At 35.1% G+C, this 17,994-nt stretch overlaps 1 protein-coding gene across 4 annotated transcripts in view; it reads left to right on the plus strand.

Moving 5' to 3' along the window:
• Positions 1-17,994, plus strand: part of XRCC4 (X-ray repair cross complementing 4) — a 247,655-nt gene that overhangs the window by 145,517 nt on the left and 84,144 nt on the right. For all 4 annotated transcript variants that reach the window (XM_036279200.1, XM_036279198.1, XM_036279199.1 and 1 more), the window contains one exon: positions 7,534-7,681. In XM_036279200.1, the coding sequence (XP_036135093.1) occupies positions 7,534-7,681 (148 nt within the window). The remainder of the gene's footprint in view (positions 1-7,533; positions 7,682-17,994) is intronic.

Consider the following 17,994-nt stretch of genomic DNA (forward strand, 5'->3'; position numbering starts at 1 on the left):
GTCATTAAGTCTTACTTCCAGCTGTGCTAGCTGAAAGAGGAGCCTCACTTGGAAAAGTATATGTACATGGATACGTACACACACACACACACACACACACACACACACCCTTCCTTTTAAGTGTGTAGTGTGATGTTAATTATTGGTTTATTTGGTGATTGCTGATTAGTAGGTTAGACTATTGACCTTTTGTGTAAGATGGTCATCAGTTATCCAGATTAGATTGTGAAAACTGGGTAGCAACTGATTATAGATTTGAAAAAGAGCTGTTTGATAAATGGTGAGGGAAAATAATGTTTGCTTGTTTGGTCAGATTAGAAATTTAATACTTTGAGATAGGTCACTTTAAGATACTGCTTATTGAAGTATGGTGTTACCAACCTTATCTCAACTTCTCTTTTGGCTTATCTTTATAACAGTCAGTAAGACAAACTGCAGAGACATGGGACAACCCAAGGCATTGGTTGGTGGTTTTTCCTGGTGAAAGAAAGAATATGTTTTATGAAGTTTCATATTTACTTAGAGTAATATTTTAAAGTTTGGATTTTTTCCCAACAATATTTTATATCTTTTGAAATAAAATAAAATGAGTTGTTGATTGTAAACACAATAAATATTTGTGAAGTAAATAAATGAATAAAATAGTAAAAAATAGTCATAACGGATTGGCTACTCTATATTCATAACAGATGATATTTCAATGAAGATTGGTTTATTTTTAATTTCAAAAGTCATGAATTTATCTTAGATTTTTATTATTGTTTTATTTTTATGTCTCTAGAAGCTATAGAAGATAGCCTAAAAGATCTTCAAATTCATCTAAATGAATCTTATTTTAATTTTTGTAAGGGCACACACATATTTTAATGCTAATATAAAATAGTTCTGATATTATGATTTATAAAAGTTTATTTTATCTCATTTAATCCTGTCAGAAATTATGGTTAACATATATTTCTTTTTTTCCCTCTTTATTGAATTTTTTAGGGTGACATTGGTTAACAGAATTATACAGGTTTCAGGTGCACAATTCCACAGCACATCATCTGTTCACTGTATTGTGTGTTCACCACCCCAAGTCAAGTCTCCATCCATCATATATCCCTCCTATACCTTCCTCCCTCTCACCTCGCTCCACCTCCCCTCAGCAGTCACCTACTGTTGTCCATGTTCAAGGGTTTTTTTCTCTCTTTTTTTCTTTGTTGCTCAATCCCTCCACCCCTCAAGTGTTCCCCCCACCCCCAGCTTGTTCTCTATCTATAAATCTGTCTCTATTTTGCTTGTCAGTTCATTTTGTTCATTAGAGTCCACATATGAGTGAGATCATATATTTCTCAGCTGAGGGACTTAAAGAGATTCTGTAATATGTCAAAGGTAAATGGCAGAATTAGAGACCCAGACCCAGTCCTTCTGATACGATTTTTTCGTGCACCTCATCTGGAGGTCCATAGTGAATTAAGTTTTCATTTAAAAATAAGATACACATTTGAAAATATTCATATTTTCATGTATAACACTATTAGGTAATATGTTAGGGTTATAGCATGCCCTCTAGCCGTAAGGTGTTGTAATCTAATTGGAGACATGGAAGCTATACATAAAAAGAATAACTACACAGATAGTATTTATGAAATGAATGGTTCAAACTCTAAGCCCATAGAGAAAGGAGAGATTGCTAGGGATTGGAACTGCTCTGGATGACTGAATGGGCTGTGCTGGCAGGGAGCATACAGCTGAGCCAGTAGAGGAGGGAAGACATTCAAGACAGAGAAAGTAAGGAACAAAAAGGAAGATAGATATATAGGAACCTTGGAGCCTTTGGAATAATTTACATACTATGGTAGATTTGTGGGAGGTGTGGTCAGAGAGGTAGGTGAGGGTCGCCTTGTAGAGGGATTTGAATGCAGAGCTAGGATCTTAGGACTTTATTTTGTAGGCAATGGGAACCACTGAAAATTTTTTGTTTGGACATGGCCTATTGCAAACAGCACACATTTATTTCTTCATGGCCAAGGGACCTAGAGATCAGAGCTTCTTTTATTCAGTAATTTAATCTAAAAGCTAAGAAGCCATTGCCATGAATAACATGCCTCAGAACATTAATTTTTTGTTTTGTGCAGGGGCTGGAGAAAGGTGTGTGTGTTTGAGGTCAGGGGTGGGATGAAATGAGGCAGTCTCTGATGGAATTTTATAGAATCTGTGTGTCAAGCTACATATCATATGAAGTGGGAAAAAATCCAGACAAGAGATGATAATAATGAGGCCCTGATAAAACAAATTATACACCCGAAAAATGTTTTAAAAAAATGCTGAGATTTAAGGGTTTAATGGTCAGAGCCTGAAGTTTACCAGTACTTTAACTCATGGCATTTGTGCAGATCGCCAGCAGTTTAGCTGACAGTCATTTCCTCTGGTCTCAGAGAGAACCCAGGACGCCTGCGCTCTGCCCGTCCTGTCTGAAGGAGGCTGCCAAGCTCCTGCGGTCTTCTGTCCGTGGGAAGTATTGTGGCTCTCTGTGGAGCCACCTTTCACAATAACAAGGCTTCTGTAAAGACTCCCCATTTTCTAGAATCAGTGAACCTAATGAGAACTTGAAATTCATCCCACAGCTCTGCCAATAAGTATTTCAGCTATAGTAAGTTAATTGGCGATCTTTTTTCCCCTCCCCTCCCCTCCCCTCCCCCCCTCCCCTCTCTCTCCTCAAAAATTCCTGGAAATGGTGCAAGGCACATTGTCATGACAGAAACCGATAAATACTAAAAACGGAGAATTCTGGAGGTGACTCTTAGAAAAAACTCTGCAGTCAATATCAAGCGTCTACACTTCCTTCTGGATTTGAAAACTTCCGATTTGTGTAGCATATCTCTATGTCTTCTTTTTCTTCTCTTCTTTCCCTGCTGCCCATACTTATCCATTCACTTCCTGAACATTTCTCTCTCATGAACACTACTCTAACCGGGTTAGACTCCTCATTACTCTTTGAACATTTTCTGTTCCTTTCCAACTCTACCCAAGCTTTTCTTCATATCTCAAATGAGTACGTACAGAACCTAGTAAACTTATTGCAAATTGATTATTTCCTTCAAAAGTGAGATGCAAAACTCAAAAGTGAAAGCTTTCATTGTTGGCCTTAAAAATATGTAAGGTTACTGCCCTGGCCAGGTTGCTCAGTTGGTTGGAGTGTCCTTCGTACAGCAAAATGTTGCAGGGTCGATTTCTGGCCAGGGCACATACCTAGGCTTTAGGTTCCTTCCCGAGTTGGGCTCCATGTTTCTCATATCGATGTTTTTTTCTTTTTCTCTCTCTACCTTCCTCTCTCTAAAGTCAATTAAAACATATCCTCGAGTGAGAATTTTTTAAAAAGTAATGTTGTGAAATAATACAGGCATTTGGAAGTCCCATGTTTGACTTCCTATAGATGTAGATCAGAGCCCTTCTGTTATATATAAAACACCTTTGCTTGTTTGGCGATTCAGAATCATTGTTGAAGGGATCCAGTGTCAGGAGAGACATAAAGGATCAAGCACTGAGACCAAATGCAGAGAGAGGACCAAACATTAGTGTAAGGAGAATAGAGGTGGGTTCAAATTTGAGTACTGCTTGAAACGAGCAATTCACTACTTGGGTACCAGGTGTTGGAATAGCGCCTCCTTTTCCGGGTTTCTGGCATTGCGGGGATGGAGAGAAAGGATAGCATGGGACATTTCCCCTTTTATTAAACCATAGAAATGTATGAACATTTCATTTTAAATGAATATATACATTAAGATAATATCTTACAGCATGCTATCACATGTGTGTAATAAACTGAAGGGAAAAGTGCTTCCCACGGTGCAAACACAAACCAAAAAGGACATATTCAGTTTCAAAAGTATTAGCTTCTGTGCTAGACCTTTTCCCTCATGACAATGGCTACCAGACTTGAAAATGAAGCTCTGTCAGGAGAATGGAAAAACATTCGTGCCGTGAACTGACCTGAAACACTCAGTTACACACATCCCTTGGTCCTTTGTGGTAAATCATGGTAGACGCCAAGAAATTTGAAGGGAGGGATAATGATAATAAATTATCAGATTGTTTTCCCACACATACAGACAGTAATCAACTAAATACTTGCCAGCAAGTAAGCACAAAATAATTCATGAACCTGCCCTATAAGATAAAAGAAATTTCAATTGTCTCTCCTTTTAAGTGTCCCAGTCACTCCCTCATAAAAATGTTTACTTTTGGCAAATATAAAGATTCCCGAGGCAGAAATGATGGTTCTCCCTGGCATCAGGCAACCACAATTGTCCACAGTTCACAACTGGACACAGAACCACTTTAAGATTTTTTTTTTAATCCTCACCCAAGGATATTTTTCCATTTATCTTCAGGTAGAGCAGGAAGGAGGGAGAGAGGAAGAGAGAGAGAGAGAAATATCGATATGAGAGAGCCACATCGATTGGTTGCCACCTGCATAACCTCAACTGGAGCCAGGGATGAACCACAACCGAGACACATGCCCTTGACCAGAATCGAAACCAGGACTCTTCATTCCCCAGGCTAGTGCCCCAACTGCTGAGCCAAACTGGCCAGGGCACCACTTTAAGATTTAGCACAGGTCATCATCTCTAAACAGACCTCAGTGGGCACTTATACCCTGTTCATAAAATGGTGGAGATGATCTCTAAAATATTTTAGCCAAGCTGTATATCTGGAATGCCTTTAATTTCACTCATGAGAGCCCATAAGCAGTATTCATCATACTTGTTTTCCTGCCATGGGTTCACTAAGAGATACACACATTTTTTTCATTCTGTATACTGATTAATAAATCATCAGTTATTGATTGAGATACAGATCGCCGAAGTGCCTCTAGTAGCCTCTTTAAGAAGATGGAAATTGTTATTAGAATCTAAATGAACCGCTTCTGGTCTGTGCATTCTTGAGTAGATGCAAGCAACACCTTGATTATAGCTCACCCTGACTAACACACACATCTAAACACATTGTATTTTAAAGTAAATTATAGATGTTATAACAAATAATATAACCATATCACATATAAAACACCCTTTTGGATGCCAGTGTGTAGCCACTATTTAGTTTTAAAACGAGCGGCAGAAGTTTTGGGTGACTTTATTTTTTTTTAAAATTTACCATGCATTTTAATATAAACGTAATACTTTTCTCCTAGATGTTCAACATGTCATTAAATGCAGCCTTCCTCTATTTTCCAAGTTGTGCTATAGTTAAAATGTCCTCTAACTCAGACATTTTTGCTGGTTTTGTTTGTAGGAAACAAGTGCGAGGTGAGAGCAGACTGGGTAAGGAGTCATTAAACCAGAATGGTCTCCCGTAGTCACCTCCTAGCTTAATAAAAACAGAGAAATCATTCAGTTTGAATGTGTTCAGAGAAACATCCTTTTTTTTTTTTTTTTCTTTAAAGACAAACTAATTTTATTTATTTATTTTTATCCTCACCCGAGGACACTTTTTCATTCTTTGTTCAGATAGAGCAGGAGGGAGAGAGAGAGAGAGAAACATCGATGTGAAAGGGACACATCAAGTGGCTGCCACCCACACGACCAACCAGGGCCAGGGACAAACTGCAACCGGGGTACATGCCCTTAGTGGGAACCGAACCCGGGTCTCTCCGGACCTTAGGCCGACGCTCTAACCGCTGAGCCAAACCGGCCAGAGCGAGAAACATCCTTTTTAAATTTACCCTTCTCTACTCCAAAAATATGTTTAAGTGTTAATAAAAATAATTTACAAGAAACATAGTGGAACTTATGTGTCCTAATAACTCAAACAGTTTTGGAAAGTAAAATATGCTTTGATGGGCATTCAGTTCATATTTGATCAAAGACTAATTTGCCCGCTAGGGAGAAACATTTTCTAATTGTCATATAAAATATAAAAACAAAGGCTCTATGGTTTGGACAAGTTACTAAACTAATTTGGTTTTCTAATAAATAAAGGTAGTAATAGTAAGTACTTCACAAAGTTAAAGATTAATAAGATAGCATATATAAAACCCACAGCAAAGTGTCTAGCATATATGTTTTCAGAAATAATATCTATTTTAAGGAAAAAAGTCAAAAGAAGAAGAGTTTCAAGAGATTAGTCAGCAGTGTCCAAGTGACCTCGGGTCACTCAGAGAAGCAGGACTGCAGAGTGAGAACTCACAATACAGTGTTTTCTTCTAGAATGTGATGAATGCATGCCTGAAAATCACTCCTTCTGCAGAACTGTACAGTAAAAATAATAGAGCTCATGGGGAAACATTAAGATGTGGGCAGACCACACAAAATCTATTCAGCTTTAGGTTGTTGTTAGTTCTCTAGTTACAATCCTAATAAAAATATTAACTTCATTAATTCTTTAGCAACATTTGTGCCCAGCATCCCAGTCAGCTAGCCTCTTGCATCATACTCCCTCTTAAGTGGAGATGAGAGTTATTGAATGCATCTGATTCCAGTAGTTTCATCAAAGTTAAATGTCTGATTCAAGATAGAGGGATAATTGTCTCCATAGTATGTTCAGCTGTAATTGCAGCTTTAGCAGAGAGCTGAACTTTTGAAAACTGTAGGGTTCTTGACTTCACTAGACCAGCCTCTATTTGTGCTACAGCAATGGACTTGACAAGCTTTTTAGCCACTCATCTTCAGTTTTATAGGCCTTTATACATTGCTAAGTCTTTCTCATTAATTGGGATGAAAGTTTGCTCCTGATCACTTTAAACCATTAACATGCTAGAAAAAAAAAAAAATGATATGAACTAGCAGGACAAACACATTCCAAATTATAATGATATTGCTTACTTACCAATAACAAAGGATCTCTTTCTTCTTAAAATAGAAATACATGTTATAGCAGAATATACTGTGTATAGGATGAAAGAATTCTACATTCCCCTAAAACTCTTTGTAACTAAGTTGTTAATAAGAGAATAAAGGGATATAAATTAAGCATGTTTCGATTGTTCCTTCTGTTTCACGTATATCAAACACTTTTAGGGGCAATTTAATGGTTTAGCTACATTAGAGACATCTGTTAGTATTTTCTTACATTTTTCTTGTGCTCACTCACAGCTAATAGAAGTCTGTGTAACTATTTCTGGATCACTATCAGAATTTCTATTCCTGCTAATAATTGCTGTTTAGTATCAATTTGATTTATGTAATTCCTGTAGCATTATTTTTCTATACAAATACCTTGCAGAGGTGCCTTGGAGATATTTCTAGCTAGTTCTAGCACTGAGAGGTCAAACTGCCTATATTGCATTTCGGAAGATTGTTGTCCGAGATAAGCAAAGACCATTTTATTCAAATTATTCCATAGATACAATATACTTTGTGTTTTGTGTTGGTAGTAAAGTACTACACACTAACTGGCTCACTTCAAATCTTGAGACTTACTAAAAACAGTTTCACTGTGTTTTAATCGTGTCACTTTATATCAGTGCTAAAGCAGCAAGTTGATACTTTACTCACAAATTATATGCTTAATTTTGTTGGATAACATTTTTATGTCATTTTATTTTAGCTACTTTAAAAAGAGATGATTCCATTATTTCAAGTCCTGATGTCAAGGATATTGCTCCAAGTAGAAAGAAGAGGCAGCGGATGCAAAAGAATCTTGGGGCCAAACCAGAAATGGTTCCTCAGGAATCTCAGCCTCAAGGAAAGGAAATGTAAGTCATCTTATACTTTGCAAAATGGTGAGGCGACATTAAAAAAATCTAATATGTAATCTTTAAAATCATATTTTTATTTCTGAATTTAAGGTTATTTTTAAAGAACAAAAATTATGATTTGGGAAATTGTAAAATGTTTAATTCCATTTATTTTCCCTGGTATTCAGTTAATTCCTGTTAATATTTAAAACAGAAGGACCACAAATATAAACAAATTTCTTTTGGGGGTGATTTATAGATTAATTAAAAATGGCGTATAAGACACTAAAAATATTTAAATCCAGCTTGTGTTCAGTAACGTGTTTCAATCTAATTTACTGTTTTAAAGAGACCCATATATCATTAAAATTAACCACTTGATTTGGTTATGCTTGAAATTTTTTCATATCAAATGTTGCTTTCTAGTCACCTATTTATTTCTTTTAAATTTTAGTCTTATATACTTCATTTTTATAATTTACTCTATAGTTCTGACTATCCTTCCTTTGATATGCATAGGTTAGGTTAGGTTAGGTTAGGTTAGGTTAGGCTAATAAACATTTCATTTTAGCAAAATAACCAGCATTTATAAGGGATATCATCAGTTGAATAAAAAACAAACGTGTGCAGATCATTTGTATGTTTCGATATATGTTATGCATGCCTGAGAATTTATTTTTTTTTCTTTAAACTTAACATTAATTTGGCAAGTAGTTATTCAACAATAGTCATATAACAGGTGATATTGCAGACCGGTGGTTTTCAAAGTGTGGAATGATGAAGATCCCAAGGTATTTGTAGTGATCCACAAGATATCTCTTTAGTTCTCTAAACTAGGCCAGATTTTGTTCACATATTTCTTTTTTTTTTTTTTATTCTCACCCGAGGACATTTTTCCATTGTTTTGTTCAGATAGAGTGGGAGAGAGAGAGAGAAACATCAATGTGAAAGGGAAACATCGAGTGGCTGCCGCCCACACTACCCAACAGGGCCGGGGACAAACTGAACCCAGGTATGTGCCCTTAGCGGAAACCGAACCCAGGTCTCTCTGGACCGCAGGCCGACGCTCTAACTGCTGAACCACACCGGCCAGGGTGTCTTCACATATTTCAATTAAAATAACATGTCACCTGTGATTGAATGCAGATGCTAGTGAGATTCCAATACTTTTTCTTCATGCCAACCATCAAACAAATTCGTAAAAGTGTAGAACATTGACCTTACAGGACTTTTTTCTTTGGGAAATACAAAGATTTTCTTTTATAAAGAATATATTATTTGTGTTATATACTGAATTTACTTTTATTTTTAAATTAATTAATTAAGATTTTAAACATTTCTTAGTGTTAATTTTGGATAGTCTATATAAACAAAAGTTCGTGGAGTCCTCAAAAATTTAAAAGTGTAAAGGAGTCTTGAGAACAAAAAGCTATAGTTACAGACCATGAAGATGCCAGGGCAGGCACATGCAATCTATGCCTTCAGGAAACTTACAGGCAGCCTGACAGGAGGGAATTCTCGAGTTTCTTACATAAAAGATAAGAATTTTACAGTAAATAGTGGAATTGTTTTATTTGTTTATTTATTATTGGGTCTTTATTCTCTCCACAATTGGCCTGATCCACTAGGACTTGAAAATGGCATTTGTATACTATAGTGGGTCCCTTATGCTTTCAGATACTATATGTGAAAACCCAGTGTGTGCTACTTTACTGGTTGTATTTATTATGTAAATGTATTCATTAGCTCATAACCCCCTGGCTTCCTAGAGTTCAAAGTATTGTATTATCTCTTAAATAACGAATCAAAAATATTTCCAATTTGAAAACATTAGAGTAAGCAAACTATTTCTATAGGTTAATAATGGGAAAAATAAAATTACAGTTTGAAATATTCAGAAAACTCCATACTTCATTCAGTCAAATAGTGAGCAGATGAGCAACGAGTATCAGTTACGTGTCAGGTGTAATGTTGGGTGCTGAGGATTCAGGAGTTGAAAGTAGACACCGTCCCTGTCGTCAAGGAACTTTCAGTCTAACTATTTTGTCTCATTTTAAAGATTCAGGGTCTGGGGGAAAATGAATATATTGGTTTTATGTAGGAGAGCTGCATCTTAAGTCTTTCTGCTCTGTGTGTGAACTAAGTATAAGGTTTTGAAGTTACTAACACTTTCTGAATACATATATTGCTTAAGCAGGTTTCTTATATGCAGGGTGCAACGATGAAAGAAGTTTAGATCTGAATCAAAGACTAAAGTTTTATTTAGGCTTTTTACTAAAGGCAATGTGTTTGTTTCTTCCAACATATATGCAGTTAATATTGTGTTCATTTTCTTTTCCGTGTTTAGACTTCATGTCAGTATCTATTTTGTATACTTTACTTTCAAAGTTGATATAAATCATGTTAGCTTTTTAATCGCCTGATAATTATATCATTGTGAACCTTCAGGCTCAAATACTGATGATTAACCTTCATCTTACATTTTTAAATTTAAATACTACCTGTTTCTACCTTACTAAACACCTTTTTACTCCAATAAGTTCTCATCAACAATATGTGTATCAGTGAGGTTCATGTACTCTAGCTGTAGCCTCCCAAACAAATGCAGATGTGGGTAGATTGTTATTTAGGGGTGAAAAGATATTGACCCCTAACTTGAAACATCACCTTTCCCTGAGCCCTTCTTTAAGAAACTCTATATCCTCAATTCCTTCAGATATTCCTATTGGGCAATCTCTATCTCTTTTCTTTGGCTTCTTCAGCTCTGTGTTTCAAGAACAAAGTTTGGGAAGGGATGATCATAGATACTCTGGTTTAAATTTGTTTTTAATGTTTATCAGACTTTGTGCAAGTTATTTCACTTCCTGGGATTTAGTTCTCTTGTGTGTATACGAAAGGATTGAACTAGATTATCTGTAAAATCTCTCCTAATATCTATAATTCTATTAACACTTTGAACAATTTACCACTTTCAAAACATAAACATGAATTAGCAATAAATTTTTAAAAATATGTCTATGGATGAGAATGTATTCATCTTTAAAATGTATGTATTTATTAATATTTCACAAGATAAAAATTTTAGTACATTTTTAAATGCCATGGGTTATTTTGTACTTTAAAAAAACAAACTAGGTACATATATACACACACATAAACACACACACACACAATATATATTTATACACACACACACCCAGCTGGTGTGGTTCGGTAGATTGAGCATCATCCCATGGACTGAGAGGTCCTGGTTCAAGTCCAAGTCAGGGCATATGCCCAGGTTGCAGGCTCAATCCCCAGTGCGGGGCATGCAGGAGGCAGCCAATCGATATTTCTCACATTGATGTTTCTGTCTCTCTCTCCCTCCCTCTCTAAAAAAGAAAATTAAAAACCCCCAACATATTTTATATACACACACACACATAATAAACTATATTGATACTAATCTTTAAAACAAAATTTGGACACCTACATTCAAAAAAATGAAACTAGACCACCAACTTACACCATATACAACTTACACCATGAACTCAAAGTGGATAAAAGACTTAAATGTGACTCATGAATCCATAAAAACCCTCGAAGAAAATGTAGGCAGCAAAATCTCAGACATCAGACACAGCAGAATTTTCACTGATACAACACCTAGGGCAAGAGCAACAAAGGAAAAATTAATAAATGGGACTACATCAAATTAAAAAGCTTCTGCACAGCAAAAGAAACAAGCATCAAAGTGAAAAGGAAACCCATTGTATGGGAGAACATAATTGGCAATGATACATCAGATAAGGGATTAATCTTTCCAAAATATATAGAGTACTCGTACAACTCAAAAAAAGGAAGACAAATCCAATTTAAAAATGGGCAGAGGACCTCAATAGACACCTCTCCAGATAGGACATACACAGGCCAAGAGACATATGAAAAAATACTCAGTGTCACTGATCATCAGAGAGATGCAAATTAAAACAACTATGAAGTATCACCTTACACCTGCCAGAATGGCCGCCATCAACAAATCATCAAACAACAGGTGCTGGCAAGGGTGTGGAGAAAGGGGAATCTAGTGCACTGCTGGTGGGAATGCAGACTGGTGCAGCCACTATGGCAAACAATATAGTATTTCCTCAAAAAATTAAAAATTGAACTTCCATTTGACCCAGTGATCCCACTTCTAAGAATATACCCTAAGAAACCTGAAACACCAATCAGAAAGAATATATGTATCCTTATGTTCATAGCAACACTATTTACAATAGCTAAGATCTGGAAACAGCCCAGTGTCCATCAGTAGATGAGTGGATAAAAAAGCCGTGATACATATACACAATGGAACACTACGCAGCTGTAAGAAAGATAGATCTCTTTTCCTTTGAGATGGCATGGAGGGACATGGAGGGTATTATGCTAAGCAAAATAAGCCAGTCAGAGAAAGACAAATACCACATGATCTTACTTATTTGTGGAAAATAATGAACAAAATAAGCTGATGAACAAAATAAACCCAGAGACATACAAGTAGGATTCAAACTGACAAAACTCAGTGGAGGTGGGTGGAGAGGAGAGAAGAGATAAACCAAAAACTTATATGCATATAAGCATAAGCAATGCACATAGACCACAGTGGTGGGGGGGTGGGGGGGGGCGGAAAGGAGGTGTCAATGGAAAAAGGAGAAACATGTAACAAAAATTAATTTTTTTAAATTATGGTAATTTTCAAATTTATTTTAGCATTTACTACGATACTGTCATTGTTTTAGTGACAAGGTTTTGAAGAGAGAAAAAGATAAGATTTATGATAAATGCTTCATATATGAACTCTCATTGAAATCTCACACAACTCCTACAAAGCAGGTATTAATTTCCCTCTCTTAGAGAGGAAAAACAACCAGAGCTTAAAATTATATAATTATTTTTCCAAATCAGCAAAGCCAATGTTTTATTTTAAAGCCTGTACTTGCTCCACTGCCTCAAGGAGCTTATACTCTATTGAGAGGCAGAAATACACACAAGTAATTTTGTGAATGCAAGGACAGAGTGAGGGGTACACCAGCTTTAAGATTCTAAATTAGAATTTTTGGAATTCCAAATTTTAAAAAATTCTTTCAAGAGTGAGAGTGGTTTTAGAACATTTTACTGGTATCTGAGACCCACTTTTTATGTGTGTTAGAGAGAGATGCTTTGAACTAATTCATGAGCTCTCTTCAGTTCCATCTCACCAGCATGTCAATATTAGAAAGTCATAAAGTGTTACTTGTACATCATATTTAATTTATGTTCATGGTTTAAAAGTATAACAACCTGGTTCCTTGTTAGTTAATGAGATGGCATTATGAAGTAGTAATTATAATTTAGATGCATTTGATAAAAATTCCATTATTTTTCAGTAGAGAAAATTCTATCAATTTATAATAAACTTTAAAAATTTGGGGGCAAACTATATCTATCAAACATAAAAGAGAACTTTGTAGTAAATTTATTTGTACCAATAGAAATACTGAATAGTGAAAATACAAAATAGTTTCATCAGAAAAATGTGTCTGAACACTATTATGGAAATGTTAACCATATTCCATAAGATACTATTAAAATATATTTTTATGTTATGGTTAAAGTTCCATTCCCATATGCCAAGGTTGTGGATTTGATCCCGGTCAGGGCACATACAGGGGTCAAGCAGTGAATACATAAATAAGTGGAACAACAAATAGAAGTTTCTTTCCTTCTCTCCCTCTCTCCCCTCTCCCCTCTCCCCTCTCCCTTCTCCCCTCTCCCTTCTTCCTCTCTCTCTCTCTTTCTTCCTTTCTCTCTAAAATAATAAATATAAATTTTAAAATATATTTTTATGTTATATTAAAAATGGAAAAGTGAAGTCAAGCCCTATATATTTGCTTTGGATAAGTATGCCTAACATTTGAAGAATTAATATGGCACAAAATTGTGAAACCACATAATGATGATTCGTCTGCCCAGTTCCTACTTCTGACCCTTTCTTGGACCCTTTCTCTGTTTTTCATGGTAGAAAGACAACAGGTTTTCCCCCAGACAGATGTAAAGAACCACGCAAAGCAAAGGTGACTTCGCAGAGTTTCTGGGCTATATAACAGCATTTAATGAGTGGCTAGCATCAAGATCAGTGATACCTCATTCATAAAGGAAAATTTAGCACTTTAATTTGTGAGTGTAAAAGTTCTAATGAAGATCATTTCTTGCTTTAAAAAGTATAATTTCATTTTTATATGAAAATAATTATTCTTTAGCCACATAGAAAAATTAAAATATTAACAAAAAATAGGAAGCTAAATAGTACATTTATAATGGTCACAGTGTTTATAATTAAATATTCCAGTGTGTTTTGGAAGTTCTGAAAAAATATGTCACTCCCCATGTCTTAAAATTATTTTGTAACCCAAGACAAATGTAATTTTCAAAGCACCTAAGTTTACTTTAAAAAATAATGATACCATCTTAAATGGAATCTATTTACTATGGCAATATTGACCTAGGTCTGTTAAATAATGTCAAAAAGGTATTGTACCAAGTTCTTCAGACGTTAACTAATTTATGCAAATCACACAGCTGCTGAGTAATTTAAATACTTTTTCAGTGTATTAACCCAATGACATATTTTCCAGTGTTCATAAAGAATAAAGACCATCTTTACATGGATGAGTTCTTTCAAATTAGCCATAAAACCAGTTTAACTATTATTGTTCTGTTACTACTATTATCTTATCAGATTCAACTGTTGGTTCAGTATAACTCAATCACTACTGTTTGTGAAGCTGTTTGACTACATTTTGTGTCCTTTCAGTTTACTGTACTAAAGAAGGTATTGCCTGCTTATATACATGTACTATGGGAAAAATAAATGAAATATTGTGATGGACATCTTACGTGTATGTTCTAAGGACATTCAATTGAAGTTACTCTTTGATGATTATTAAGAATTTCAAAATTCTGAATACTTCAAGAATTTTGTATGTGAACAAAGATATTCTACCATCTTCATTTTCCTTCTATTCTTACCAATGTTTGACTAGAAAAGATGAACTGAGAATGACTCTATTACACAACTTTTTATACTTCTTGTAGTGGTGAAGGGAAGATGATACAGAAAATTTAGTTTACAGGTCGTATTACCATGGCTTACTAACCATTATCTCCCATTTAATTTATCTGGAAAGCCTGACTTCATTATTTGTTTTTAATTCTAAGCATATACTGGATGTGAAATATTTTTATCTGACTCTCACAATGTCATTTCCTCTGTATCCTCTTCCTTTCAAGAGAGTTTGTATTCATCCTATGACTACTGCATGATTTTACAGTGACTAAGGAAATGCGCAGTAGATACTGTTGTTTTTTGAGAATAAAAAAAACCTGCTGTGACATTCATTCATTCATTCATTCATTCATTCATTCATTCTTCATTTAACAGAATGCTTGCATGCTGAGCATGTGGGAAACTTGCTGAGAAAACTAGCACAGTCCCAGATCTCATATAGCTTAGTCTATATGAGGGAAGGCAAGCATTAAATTATATCATTACATAGATTTATATATGAGAACTTTTGAAGGGTTTTAGAATTTAGGGGAAACATAGGGAGGGGGATATAGCTTGAGGAATCCTCATTTGAGCTCCTATCTGAAGTATAAAGAGGAGTATAGTCCTGTTTAGAGAGCAGAGTGTTTAAGCAGAGGAAGCCACCTGTGAGCATGCCCCCGGGTGAAACGTTGAGTGATGAGTGGAGGGAGCAAGGAAGGGAGGCAGTGCAGTGAGGCTGAGGGCTGCCCAGAGGCCAGAACAAGAGGGTAGTGTTTCCTTGGTTACAAATTCAGCCTTTCTTTGTATACATGATAGCATTTGTGTTTTTCACATCACCGAGGACTTTTCTCCTGTTTTTCCTACCTTTTGATGCTGGTTTTTAAAAAACTTTTTAAGAGTTTTAAAAATGTCAGGTTGACCAGAAAACTGACATTTTGGTCATTATTACATCTCCTTAGATATCTTCATTTAAAAGTATCTGAAGCTATTGTGCTTAGTTTCTTTCTCTCCTTTTTAACTCTGCTTTCAAAAACTGGTTAATGTTGTACAATTTTTGATTCCCAATAATAAAAACTTTCATTCTTTTGAAACACAAGAAACTAGAAAATTGAAAACATACTGAAACTTATGTTAAGTGCTCACAGGAATAATAACTTAAATTGGCATGTGTTTGCAGTTCTGAGGTGCAGAATTGTACTTCCATTTTATCTTTTTTCTGGTAAATGTAAATGCATATTTCAGGAATATTTTTAGATCTTTGATGATTTCCCACTTCTATTAAGACTCTGAAATCCTTAAATCTGGCATACATTGGTAAATACTCATTAAAATTTTTGGTGTGACTAATTCACGCAGTATGATTATGCTTGGAGAACACATCCCATTCTCTCAGCTAGCCTCAACACTGAGAGTTTTGTTCAACATAACCACATGCTGTTCATTCCTGGCTATTTACTATCTTGCATCACTTGAAATTGTGATTTTTGTAGAATTGTTGGGTATGACATTGTAATTCCATATGTTAAACAAAATGAACCAACTGACAAAAACTACAGAAATAGTGAAGTTACTTTCATATTTATACAGTAAAATCCTGAGTGTAAGCAAGAACATTGTAAAATTACTCTCTAAAAACATACAAGAACACAACATGTATCTAAATGAAATAGCACTACATTCGGGCTCTATTAGTTACCCAGCTTAAATTTTTAACAAAGCCATGCTTTATCATACAATGTAATAATCAAGGAAGAATTTTACATTTAAATATTTTTCAAGTTTAAGAATACATTAAAAATCTATTACTAGCTTTCTGTTGATATGACATGAGGTCAGTTATGGCCAGGTAGACTAGTTGGCCTTTTTAAAAAATTTTTGATTAATTAATCTATTCATTATTTATTTATTTAGCTAAATTGAGTCAATGTCCCATTCTCATTGAAATTAGCAACCAGTTAATAAAATTGATCCACTGACAAAATATTCAGATTAAATGATTTAATTAATATTTTATTGCTTGTTACATCTTCAACTGTTTCAGCCCATTTCAAGCTGCTTAGAAATTCTGCTTTACCTTCTTCTGTTTTGTTTTTCATTTCTATAAGTTTTCTTACTTGAAAGGAAACAAGTTTTAAGACATATTGAAATTAATATGTGAACAAGGAGTTTATAAATGAAAACTGTCTCAGAATCAGGGCATCAGACCCCAGCAGAGAAGGTGACCACAAGGAAAGTCAAATCCAAGTTGCAACAAAGTAAGAATTATACTGGAAATTAAGAGTGTCAAACAGGGATATACCATGCAGGATGAGTTACCAGAACTTCACTATAAAGTTCTTATTGCAGATTAGAAGCAACTCGAACTGAAGTTTGTGCTCCTCCTTAAATGATGCATCACTAGAAAAAGCATTGGTCTGGAGAATGAGTTCAATATGTAGGTAGGAACAAAATGCCCCCAGCTCTGAGATTTGGATAAGTAGAGGGAAGAAAGTCGAGGTGTTTACTGAAGTTAGTTGGTAATGAGTCCAGAATTTATTTTTTGTGATACCATTTAAGGACTTCATTCTGTAGAACAGATAAAAAAATAACAGGTACCTACAAAGGGTTCCATATTCAAATAAGTTTAGAAATTGCTGTATTGCATAGCTCCCACACGTTCATGTGCTCAAACCACCACCACCCCAGACTTGGAGATTTACAAATTAAAGGCTCTGAAAAACCCCATACTAAATAATTCACTTGACTTAGTTTAATTACTTTTAAAATGTAATTCAGCATAGCACCCTCATGTATTGTACCTCCTTCTGAAACCAGCTTAATAACATTCCTGGAGTAACATTCTGCAGGGTCCTAGTTTAGGATATGAACTCTCAGAATTCTTAAACATTCTCTCATTTAACATTACCCATTTCATACATTAGGGAGCTGAGACATAAAAAGATTGAATACCTTGCCCAAAACAAATGCTACCTCTTTAATTTTGCATCTAGTGCATCTTGTTGCAAAGACCATACTTTTTAGCTACTTGATTATACTGCTTCAAAAATAGCAATAGTAACTATATTTATTTGATAACTGCGTGCTGTTTTAAGCACTTAAATTTCATTAATTTAATTCTCACCACAACTCTATGAGCAAGACTCTATTTATATGTATATTTATATATGTATATGTATATTTATTAATAGTTGAATAAAGATGAGTTCCAGTGAGGTTTGACTGCTTGTTAATGTCTACACTGTCACACATTAGAGATGGAACTGTAAAGCTCTGTTACTGCAGG

The sequence above is a fragment of the Molossus molossus genome, unplaced genomic scaffold (genome assembly GCF_014108415.1).
Source record: "Molossus molossus isolate mMolMol1 unplaced genomic scaffold, mMolMol1.p scaffold_m16_p_3, whole genome shotgun sequence".
Taxonomy (NCBI): domain Eukaryota; kingdom Metazoa; phylum Chordata; class Mammalia; order Chiroptera; family Molossidae; genus Molossus; species Molossus molossus.